General features: G+C 43.2%; 1 protein-coding gene across 4 annotated transcripts in view; it reads left to right on the forward strand.

Moving 5' to 3' along the window:
* The window catches only part of MYLK (myosin light chain kinase), a 231470-nt gene that overhangs the window by 190443 nt on the left and 28798 nt on the right, over nt 1–12229 (forward strand). For all 4 annotated transcript variants that reach the window (XM_048486332.1, XM_048486333.1, XM_048486331.1 and 1 more), the window contains 3 exons: nt 749–799; nt 1837–1964; nt 6926–7079. In XM_048486332.1, coding sequence (XP_048342289.1) covers nt 749–799; nt 1837–1964; nt 6926–7079 — 333 coding nt within the window. The remainder of the gene's footprint in view (nt 1–748; nt 800–1836; nt 1965–6925; nt 7080–12229) is intronic.

The raw sequence follows: 12229 nt of genomic DNA on the forward strand, positions 1-12229 counted from the left end.
CATGGAAATGCTCACCCTTGTGGTTGCCAGAGCCCTTGAAACATCCGAGAAGGCAGGCATGGAGGGAGGCACAGGAGTGGTGCCATAATGTGCGATTAGCAGCCCAGCACTGGACAACCTAAGCCAGAAAGCTGGAGTCACCACAGGATCAGGGCAGACAGCCACGTTGGCTGCTTAGCCATCTATGATTTGGGTGACATAGCAGGCAGGGAAGTTGTTCCTGATCAGGGTTCTCATGATAAAAGCAACTTGTCTGCAACCCTTTTGTGCCTACTGTTGTTCTGCAGCTTAGACCTTAGTGTGTTTGATTTTGAGCGTTACTTGTTGGATTCACCCCTGACCTTACGCTGTGGCCTGGCTTGTACTCTTTGGGTTTGCCCTTCTGGTGTGACACTTGGACTTCTGAATATCTGTGTTGGACCCTGGATTGTATTTGGAGTACGTTTGCTGCTTGTCACCCCAGGCTCCCGCTTGAACCTAAACCTACTTACTGTGAATAAAACAAATATGTCTCAAGCCACTTATATAGTAACTCATTTGCACTATTCCAAAACTGGAAATTACTACCTGGGCAGCTGTCTACCATGATCCTCTTAAAGTAGAATCTTTCAATCGTTTTTTTTTCCCTCAGGTAAAATGTGCATGATTAAACAGAATCAGGAATGTGTGTATTTTCTTTAAAAATAAATGTTTATCACGAAGAAATTAAACCAACTGCTCATTTCTTAATTTGTTTTTTTCTCATTAGGTGAGGCAACAGTAAAGAAGAAACCAGCTCCAAAAACCCCACCCAAAGCAGGTAGTGGCTGAAATGTTAATGCAAATATGAAGAACAAACACCCTTTTCACTGGCAGACATTTGAGAAGGCTGTCATTGGCTCAAGCACCTGCCAATTAGAAGGATGCATTAGGACAGCATTTCTCCTTTTTTATACATATGGATATTATCTGTGGATTTTTAAAAATGTTCTGCAGCTCCCTGAAGCAGAGATTTTCAGACTCCCTTTTTGTAAATCTTCCTAAGTCTGGAAAGGAGTTGAACTTAAAGCAGTTGCAAATCTTTTTGTTAACCTAAATATTCAGCTACCCAAATCAGAAGCTGATTCTACTTATTCTATGCTAGTTGATGCAAAAGGTGCCCTTACATTGAAGTAAACTTTGTCAGCTTGTTGAGTGTTGTCCATAGGCGGCCCACTAGCCACATTTGAGACTGCCATACCTTTTTGTTTTTGCTGACTGAAGAAGACAGAAAAATAGGAAGTTGCCACTAATATTAGCTGGTGGGCCATATTCAGATTGTGCAGGTATGCTGGTAAACATGTAGGAAAGAGTCCTAGATCATTGTTGAGTGCGCTTAGTCTTTAGGATGAAGCTCTAAAAAAGTATGGAATACTAACTCTTGTTTAATATGTCCACTTGGATATGTTCACAAAATAATTTTGGAAAGCTGTCAACTCAGAAGATTGATCTAGGTCAGGGGTCTGCAACCTGTGGCTCTCCAGATGTTCATGGACTGCAATTCCCATCAGCCCCCAATTGGCCATGCTGGCAGGGGCTGATGGGATTTGTAGTCCACGAACATCTGGAGAGTCACAGGTTGCAGACTCCTGATCTAGGTATAACCCACATCTGTAGAAAAGGGAAAATGTAAGGCCCCGTGAACTCGAGGACTTTTTCAGCAAGACAACTATAGCTTCATGTTGATTTGTGGAGCAGCTGTCCCTGTTCTAAGCCATTCAAGGTCTAAAAATTAGAATAGCAGGACACGTTTGTATCTCCCCTAGCTACAGTTTTGTGCATGTGACACCCTAGCTCTAAAAGAAACCTTTCTATCAGCTCTTCCTCCTCAGATTGTTCAGTTCCCAGAAGACCAAAAGGTTCGGGCTGGAGAATCAGTGGAGCTATTATGTAAAGTCACAGGAACTTCCCCCCTGACATGTATCTGGATGAAATTCCGGAAGCAGGTAACACAGTTCTTCTTGTGCATGATTTGAAACATACGAAAAGGATTGGAATCTCTGTGTGCGTTCATGTTGCCTAGCACTAAGATCCTATATTTGCAGCCAAATACATTCTTCAAAACTAATATTGTTTACCTGTCAGTTTGAACAAGGAATCCTAACCCACCTAGAACACTGCAATAAACTCTGTAGCGTTGCCGCAAAGACACAAGGAAACACTGGTGATGAAGCAGAACCGCAAAGGCATCTGTGTTAATCTGCAATGGCTTTTTGTACTCATAAGTTTAGAAGTTCTTACAAGAGAAGGCTTTTGGCGCACATTTTTGACATGTGCTCAGTTGTTGTTTTTCCCTTGGAGTCATTAGCAGGGCAGGAACCTCTCTTGTTTTCTTTATGAAGCTCTGTGAAATGCCTCACACAAGAATGTCACAGCATATTAGCAGTGCATAACAATAACAAAAAAATGAAAAAAAATACATTTTTGCTAGTGGATTTTTCCACCTCTTTCCTGCTTATGAGAATTCTCATTGATCCCCAATAGATATTACTTTTCATCCCACTGTTGGGTGGTATGGAGGCATGCCAGTACAGTCTTCAGATTTTGGATTGCCAGTGCTGTTCACCTAGCTGGGGGTCACAGCCTGTGAGCCAGACATATGTTGTTTTCATTTCATTTCTAGGATCAAAGAGTGGAGACCTTTTGCTGCACTCAGTGTTTTGCTTGTCAATAGCTGCTCTCGTGGGGTGGGGGTTGGGTATGCTTAAATACAGTTTCATTTTTGTAACTTCCTTTGTCTTTGTTTTTTTCTAACTGATTCCACTGTGTTCAATAAATATGCTATCATTTCTTCTTGCTGCTCGTTTCTGTGCTGCCTCTTTTGAGTGTAGTAAAAGTATTTGTAATCGCCTTTTTGGTGAGGTATGCTTTTTCTTTTTTGGTTTTTAAAATCAGGATGGTTAAGTGCTAAGATAATAGTTTTCTTTCCTGATAATGTATCATGTGTATAGTATGGGATAGCCTGTTTGTTTCTCATTGACTGAGCAGAATTCAAGCCCAAACGTGAGACATCAGCTAGAAACAAAGGAAGAAGAACAGGAAAAATAAATTGTTCCTGTCCAAGATTTTAAAAGGAAGAACATATCAGATCAGTGCCAGATACTAAGCAGATAAGCAGAGGAGAATGCCAGCACCTTAAAATAGATACAAATGCTTTCTTATTTCTCAGGCATTTCTTTTTGAGGAGATTGCCTATCAGTAGTGCTGATAATTTCCAATATTCTTGGTATAATTTGCTGCACAACGCACCCATTGATGCTCTTCCCTGCAAACCCGGCAGCCCCTTCTGGTTAGCTGTAAGAGTTTAACTTTTTGTTTACACTTCAAGCCACTTTTCAAGGTTTCCCAGGATCTGGTTGTATTACCTTCATGTTGAGTGCTTTCATAATTACTCAGAAAAAGGCCACACCAGATGAATTAATCCTAAGGAAACTGGTTGCATAGATGGGCCTGTGCTTTGAGCAGCTATCTAGGCTTCTTCTATCAGTCTATGTTTGCACTCAGCCTTGACTAGAGGCTAGTGTGTTCTTTTTCTGGGCCTTTTGAGGGGAAAAAACAGCAAAACAAATTGCACCTACCTTCCTTCTAAGATACAATATTTTTATTACTAGTCCTGCAGGATAAGCTACATCAGGCTAGCTCTTGTACGCTGTTGCCAAAATGGTCTGTTCAACAGACCTCTTGTGGCTTAAGATGAACAGCAGGAAAAAAACAACAGACTAAATCATGATTTTTAAATAAATTCAGAGGATGAACTGGAGAGGCTCTTACCTAACAGGAAATGGGGTAGGAAGGAGGTCATGGTCTCTGCCGTCTGTTTTCCTTGTTTAGAACACACTGTGCTCCTTCTTGCATTTGCAGTGAAGCATCATTCTTCTTGATGACCTTTCCTGACTATTCTTTGTCAAAATTCATTTTTTAATATTCTTCACATTTTGTGCTGTGGCCGTAATCTTGGCTCCAGAGAGAGTTCAGAACATGTTGCAGACATGTGCTGCCAAATTGAATTGATGTCTTTGAAATAGAATCGATCTGCATCTTTGTCCATGTGATGTATTTGTTCTGTCCAGTTTGGGATTTTGAAGCATTCTCAGATCAATGACAATCAGCAGCTGATAACATCGAGTATTTCTTTCTTTATAGCATCTGTTAATGTGAAATTAACACTGGCATGTTATGAAATGTTAGCATTTTCACATCCATAGTTTGCACAGTGACTAGAGGAGCTCAGTAATCTTCTGGGTACCCTGACTATGCTGTGGCTGTCTGGCAGAGACACATAGGTATTTAAGAAAATATATCTGCCATCCACACTTGGGAAAGCATAAGGGCTTCCACCACAAGTTCAGTTACTTTTTCAAATAGGGAGCAACACTTAATGTGGTTTCCTTCTGTTATGTTTTCCCATTTGAAACAGTTCAGCTGAAGGTCTGGGGACAAGAATCAAATGTGGGGCAACTGGTATACTTCATAGTATCACAGACATTGACTAGGTTGCACCTCATTTCTATGAGGTGTCCTGTTTCTAAAATGATATTTTTTTCCTTTCTTCTCATGAGTTTTGTAGCCATGGGATGAACACACATGAGGGGAAATGATATTAGTATACCAGGTTCAGAAAAAGTATGCATGGGTAATCCAGTAATTTTCACTGAGAAAACATTAGCGCTATTTTATTTGTTTGTTTGTTTGTTTGTTTGTTTATGATCAGATTTATATACCGCCTTTCCCCCGAAGGGCTCTGGGCGGTGTACAACACAACAAACACAACAAAACAAATGGAGCATCGAACCAATACAAATTATAAAATGATATAAACTCCAAAAACATAAATACTAAAAACCCCATTAAAAGCAGCATTCAATACAATACAGTAAACAATATAAAATCAACGTCCTGCAAGTAACCCATTTTTTAAAACCCTCCTCACCAAAGGAGAAAAAAGGGGGAGAAAAGGTGGTGGGTCCCAATGATGGTGAAGGGACCCTAGATGTAGACCACAGGGAAGGGAAGGGTGGTGCAATCAGCGGCTGGCCCCTCCAAAAGCCCAGTGGAACAACTCAGTCTTGCAGGCCCTGTGGACTCATCAAGATCCCGCAGGGCCCAGACAGATGGAGGAAGAGCAGGGGCCAGTCACATCATTCAGGGCCAGGGACCACCAGTAAATTGGCCTCCGCAGAATGTAGGGACCGTGTAGGGACATATGGGGTAAGGCGGTCCCGGAGGTACGAAGGTCCCAGGCCGTGTAAGGCCTTGAAGGTTAACATCCACACCTTGTGAATGATCCGGAACTCAACTGGGAGCCAATGCAGATGGCGCAACACAGGCTGAATATGTTCTCTAAAGGCACCCCTGTGAGCAACCAACCCGCCGCATGTTGGACCAGCTTCAATCTCCGGATCAGCTGCAAGGGTAGGCCTGCGTAGTGCTATAGTCTGGAGGTGACCGTTGCATGGATTACCGTGGCCAGGTCCATTTGGGAGAGGAAGGGGGCCAGCCGCTCGGCTTGACGAAGATGGAAAAACGCAACCCAGGTAATATGGGCCACCTGGGTCTCCATTGAAAGAGACAAATCCAGGTGGACCCCCAGGCTGTGAACAGAGGAGGTCAGTGCCAATGTAGCCCCCTCCCACACCAGCGGCTGAAAATCCCCGACCCCACCCCCCTCACGGCCCAGCCAAAGAATCTCTGTCTTCAGTTTTTAACCTGCTCTGCTGCAACCAACCAGCAACCGCCTCCAAACAATGCTGTACAGCTGCAGCCGTGGCAGCCGCACCCCCCTCCATCAACAGAATTAGCTGAGAGTCATCGGCATACTGATGGCAAGTCAGCCCTAAGCTCCACACCAACTGAGCAAGGAGTCGTATATAGATGTTAAATAACAGCGGGGACAATAATGCCCTCTGAGGCACACCACACTGAAGTGGGCACTGAAGTGCCAATTCTAGGGGATCTAGGTTGTGAACATTATTTTAATGTAATGAATGGACAAGGCCTGAACGTTCATAACTTTAAGGATCTATTTGGCTTGGACTTTCTCTTTTTCATCTTTACGCATCTGTGCATGGGAGTAGGCCTTGTTTTGTTACTGTTTCCTTAATTTGCCCAGACTCCCATTCTTTTTACTTCTCATTGAACCAAATGCCTGAATACAGTGGTTCCCAGTTTGAATACAAGATGCCTCTTTACCTCTGTATTGACTTTGCATTGAAAGTGAGCTCAGTAGGCAAGAGAATGAGAACTCACATGGTGAAATAGAGGTGGGATTTCCCAGTTTGGGTTTTATTGTTACATAGGGAAAAGAGATTAGAGGTGGTGTATGACCCCTCAACTTATTCTTGAGTCCTGGAACTGAGGGATGTGGAAATAACAGCTTGAATGATTTTGTTATGATCCAGCATGCACTGTTTTCTCAACAATAGTAAAAATCATGTATGTGTTATTTGAAGAAGTTTGCAGAGTTAAGGAGACACATCAGGACCACATCAATGTAAGGTTTAAATGAGTAGGTCTCTAAATGTTGATGCTAATTCTTTCTGGACATGACTTGAAAAGAAATTTAGGCTTTTTAAAATAATAAAGTTATTTTTTTGAAAAACAACATGTATTTATGTTTTAGCAAGTTTTATTTCTGTAGTGCCACATTCCTAAATTTTGATCCAATCGGATAAATGGAAATCATCATTTTTAAAAGTTCTTTAATGCGATAATCACTGAGATAGCAGCTTATAAACTGGGGATCCAAGGTACCAGAAATCGTTATAAGAGAAAGTTGATGGATGATTTTAAGATGACTGGGGCAAGCAGACAAGTAGGCTCACTCGGATGTAACTTTTGTCTGTTTTATATTAAAACTCCTGGTTGACTTGGTAAGTTTTCAGAATGTGTGCTTTGTTTAATTTGACAGATCCAAGAGAATGAACACATCAAAATTGAGAATGCTGAGAACAGCAGTAAGTTAACCATCACCTCCACAAAGCAAGAACATTGTGGATGTTACACATTGGTGGTAGAAAATAAGCAGGGCAGCAGACAAGCCCAGGTTAACCTTACCATTGTAGGTAAGTACACTAGATTACAGTTTCTTATTGTTGCAAAGGTGTCCTTTTCTCAATGTGTAGGACATGCATCCCCAACATGTTGCCTGGGGGCACCATTGTGCCTGCCAACATCTTTTCTGGTGCCCACCAAGTGTTTTTAGGAAGCGGGCAGTGCTGGAAATGGCTTTTGCCTAGCAAAGCTTCTGATTGGCTATTGGAGATTTTGTTTGCTGTGCAGATTTTTAAAAGTATTGCTTCCACCACAGCACTGGGTTCTGTATTATCTGACTGAAGTTAAGCTGTGACAGTCATTTTGTGGGTAGCTCTTCCTCTTGAGACATCCATTTTGTAATACACATTTTGTTGCTGAACCCACCATATCATGTCAAATTCCCAGTGTGCTCAAAGTCTCCAAAAGGTCGGGGACTCCTGGTGGTGGGCCTCAAAACTGCCCCTGAAAGACCAGACAAGCATAGACGACAGAGATTCTTGGAGATTTATCTCAAACTTGGTCAGCTTTAACTGAAGGAATTCATTTCAGAAAAAGGTAGCCAATAGTCTTCCAAGTTTCTGACAATGGTAGTTAATTCGGGTTGGTTGTGATGGAAAGTACCATCAAATCGCACCAGATGTATAGTGTCCTTGTAGGGTTTTCTAGGCAATAGACATTAAGAAGTAGACTGTTTCCACACAAGGTGTTTGCATGAGTCCAGTCCTTAAAAGCTGCCGGGTTTGCTCGGCAATCCAGACATGCCTTGACTACAGTTTTGATACTTGATGTAGCTCATCCACCTCATCCATCAACATTTACCTCGAGAGACAGCAACGTTTGTTGTTGGAGTGGACTGATGCTGAGAGGAATGTTTTGATATTTCAAGAATGTTTAGCTTTAAAAAAGATGCCAAAGTTCATTTCAATAAATAACCATTAGAGGATAAAATGTAAGCAGAAAGTGCCAATAAATGTCTAGAGCAGAAGAGGCATGCATGAAAAATTAGAATCGTGATGCCTTAGGACTTGGTACTCTACTATTTTAACATGCTATCTATAGTTAGGAGGCTTAGAAGCCCTCAGCTGGTGTAGGTGTATCAAAGCATATTCTTCATATTTTTTTCATATCTTTTACTGATAGACAAATATACTCCAGAATTCAAAAAATGTGAAGCTTGCATAAAAATTAAAAAAGGTTCAAGTTTCAGGCCCTCATGTTTTACGATGGAAAAGAATGTGGCCAGTTGTTAATGGTGCACAAGATCAGAAAGAGCCTGACTGCAAAACTATTTCAAAAAGAAATGAACTGTCAGGGGTCAACACGGTGCTTTGAAATGATTCACAGAATTATGCACGATAGAACAAAAGAAAGACTGAAGGCACAATGTTGTGTTACGTTGGTGGTATAAAGATGCATACTAAGCTTATTAAAAAAATCCCTTTCCCCACTCCTCCTTTTCTCTGTCTTAGTTTATACTAAAGATAGAATTCATTAACAGCCGTATGGAATAATGCCTTTAAATTACAGTCTTCTGCTGTCTTGGAAATATAAGCTGCAGTGGTTTTTTCCCCAATGAAAGCAGAGCAAGTTTGCTGTGACCCCCAAGCCCTGAGAGCAGCAACATAGAGTTCAGTTATGGCCTTTTATGGTTTCATTTTTCTCCCACAGATGAATCTCAAGTGCAGTCTTTGCCAGTAATGTCGGCATGGACATCATCCAACTGGTTTCAGCAGTATATGAAATACCTTCTCTGACTGAACAGGCTAGCCCATGGAAAGGAATTAATTGTTGCTTTACATCTGTTCTTCATCTGGCAAACAAATATTGCAAAAGCTAATAATAGTGTGGAACAGTAATATGATAGCTCGAATTAAAAAGAGAATCTAAGGTAACGTTCACACTAAGATGAAGAAAACTATCTTAAAGATGCTGCTTTATTTTTGAAGCAGCTACTCTATCTTTCAAAGAGTCCCTAAAAAGGAAGTCATCTTGTGAGTTACTGTGACAGTCTGTACTTTGAAGTTCTTAGCCAAAGGAACAGTAGCTAATACAACTGGCGTTACAATATGTGATAGAAAAAACCCTTTAGTACAGGGGAAATCTCAGTAGTTAATTCACGGGTGTCCAAAATAATTAAATAACTCCCTAAACTGCCATTGTATTTATAAGCATAGCTCCTGTTTATCTGAACCAGGAGTTCAAGCTAGCAAGGAATTGTGTGATACAGCACAAAAGGGTGTGATACAGCACAAAATGCACATGTGTAACAGTTATTTAAAAAGCACCACAAATCCAAAGTTTATTGCATCTACGTTTGAGTTGATTTTTGATGCACATATCAACCCCAGCATACTCCCTGGAATGTGCAGGAGGATTTTAACAAGAAGATATGTCTTTAACAGCCCAATCCAGTGTGGGTATTGGGGGTGGGGGGTAGATCCATCTCTGGAGCTGACACAGCCCTGTTCCAGCATGGGTGCCAACAAGTGGTGGGATTTAGCAGATTTGCACCACTTCGGCAGAACCGGTTGTTAAAATGGTGCTTGTAAGCAACCAGTTGTTAAATTATTTGAATCCCACCACTGGAACCGGTTGTTAAATCATTTGTGGCGCTTCCCCTCCCCGCACAGGGCTCTCGGGCTGTGGTGCCTTCCCTCCCTCCCTTTCCTGGGGTTTTTCCTCCCCAGAGATGTCTTTTTTTCCACTGGGCACCGTGAGGGGCCAAGAAATGCAGCCAGTTTAGCCCACAGGGCTTCGCTTTGATGTTGGAGGCAGCCCGACACTGTTTTCCCAGCTTTCCCTTCCCAACCCTATGCGTGCCAGCCAAGGTCCTGCTGCAGTTGCCTCACTGTCAGCTGGACCCTGCCCACCAAGCTGCGGCATTCTCGCCCAGTTGCCTCACTGGGCTCCCACTAGCTTCCCGGCTTGAGCTGTTTCTAGCCTCCCCACCTGGCTCAGACCTCTCTCGCCTTTGCTCCTTTCACTGTCACCCAGAATCCCCCTCCCGTCACCCAGCTGCAGTGACAGCTCCCAAGCCTCGGAGTTCCCCCCCTTAAATCCTCTTCCAGCTCTCAAAAGCCTCCCTCTCCCCAGCTGGAGTGACTCTGAGCCGCGCTGAATGGGCTCAGCTGTGCCCCGGGTGCGGCCGAGTCCATGGCCCTGCGCAGTTTCCCTGCTTGCTGCCATCCCCTCGCCCGGTTTCCCCGTCATTCCTCCAACACGTTCCCGCCGCGCCCAGCTGTCTGCTCCGCCTGGGGACACATTGAAACTGTGACCGATTGCCTTGCTGGATGATTCTCCTGGGGTTGCGTCGACCCTTCGACCAGCTGGCGCAGTTTCTTCCCGCTCTCCCGCACGCCCAAGTCCGGACGCAGGGGTGGCCAGAGTCCCTGCCGCCGGAGCCTCGCCCGTGCCCGGACATCATTTGAATCCCACCGCTGGAGCCAACCCTGCCAACGCAAGGAACAATTGTGTTGGTGGGGGGACTTACCCACACAGGCAGCCACCAAGCGGTTCCACAGCCCCCAGTTCGAAGGCCGATATCCATCTCCATCTCTCTCTAGACCTGCCAGCGCAAAAAGCTATGCCAGCATGGCCAGGGGTGTTCTGAAGATGGGCCAGGGGTTGGAGCCGACCCTAGTCAACTTCTACTGCCCACCCAGCACCAGACATCCATATTTTTTTTGTGGTGTACTGTATGTACTCGTGTATAAGTCGACCCCCATATAAGTCGAGGCACCTAATTTTACCACAAAAAAACTGGGAAAACTTACTGATTTGTGTATAAGTTGAGGGTGGGAAATGCAACAGTTACTGGTAAATTTCAAAAATAAAAATAGATACCAAGAAAATTACATTAATTGAGGCATCAGTAGGTTAAATGTTTTTGAATATTTATTTCAAAGAGAAACAGTAAACTAGCTCTGTAAGTGGAAAAGAGGGTCAACAAGATGGTACCAACAATAACTTTAAAAGTACAAAAACCTTAGCTTTTTGTAAGGAAGGGTTTTAAACAATGGATCTTACAATAAACACTGGAATGAACATGCCTGTTCACTGTGACTCAAAACTCCCCTGCTTTTTAAAAGAATAGTTAATTATTTTTAGTGTACATATTTTTAAAATTGCACATGGCAGGTGTCATTTTAGAAGGGACATTCATACAACCTGTCGGAAGGAATGTTTATGTTAGCAGTACCAACATTTCAGAGTATCTTTAGGAGACCCTCCTGATGATACCACCCAGGTTTGGTGAAGTTTGGTTCAGTTGGTCCAAAGTTATGGACCCTCAAAAGGGTAGCCTCATCTACTACCCTGTTTCCCCGAATATAAGACATCCCCTGAAAATAAGACGTAGTAGAGGTTTTACTGAAGTGCGAAATATAAGGCATCCCCCGAAAGTAAGACGTAGCAAAGTTTTTGTTTGGAAGCATGCCTGACAAACAGAACACAGAAAAATAAGACATCCCCTGAAAATAAGACATAGCACATCTTTGGGAGCAAAAATTAATATAAGACACTGTCTTATTTTTGGGGAAACACGGTATTAGCTTCCATTGGAAATAATGGGGGATGAGAGCACACACTTTGGGGATCCATAACTTTGGACCCCTGAACCAAACATCACCAAACCTGGTATCAGCAAGAGATTATCCTGATGATACCACCGAGGTTTAGTGAAGTTTGGTTCAAGGGGTCCAAAGTTAGGAACCCTCAAAATGTAGCCCCATCTACCATTAGCTTCCATTGGAAACAATGGGGGATGGGGCACCCCCCCTTTGGGGGTCCATAACTTTGGACCCCCTGAACCAAACTTTACCAAACGTGGCTGGTATCATCAGGAGTGTCACCTGATGATACCCTGAAATTGTGGTGCTGCTAGCTTAAAAACTGCGCCCCCTGGAGGCCGACAAAATAAAAACCCTAAAATATTTTTTAAAATACACCTGACTCGTGAATAAGTCGAGGGGGGCTTTTCGACTTATACATGAGTCTATCCCCCATGGGAGATTCTTGCCAGGAGTATCTGTTTTTTGGAAGGGGCTTCCTGTGCCTCAGGGAAGCCCTGTGGAGAGGGTGGGGCGGCACTGGAGTGGCACCGTCCTGCTCACCCAATCTGGATTAGGCTGTAAGAAAGGTGTGAGGAAATTCTCAGAGGTGTTGAAAATCCATTCATCTG

The sequence above is a fragment of the Sphaerodactylus townsendi genome, linkage group LG02, assembly GCF_021028975.2.
Source record: "Sphaerodactylus townsendi isolate TG3544 linkage group LG02, MPM_Stown_v2.3, whole genome shotgun sequence".
Taxonomy (NCBI): domain Eukaryota; kingdom Metazoa; phylum Chordata; class Lepidosauria; order Squamata; family Sphaerodactylidae; genus Sphaerodactylus; species Sphaerodactylus townsendi.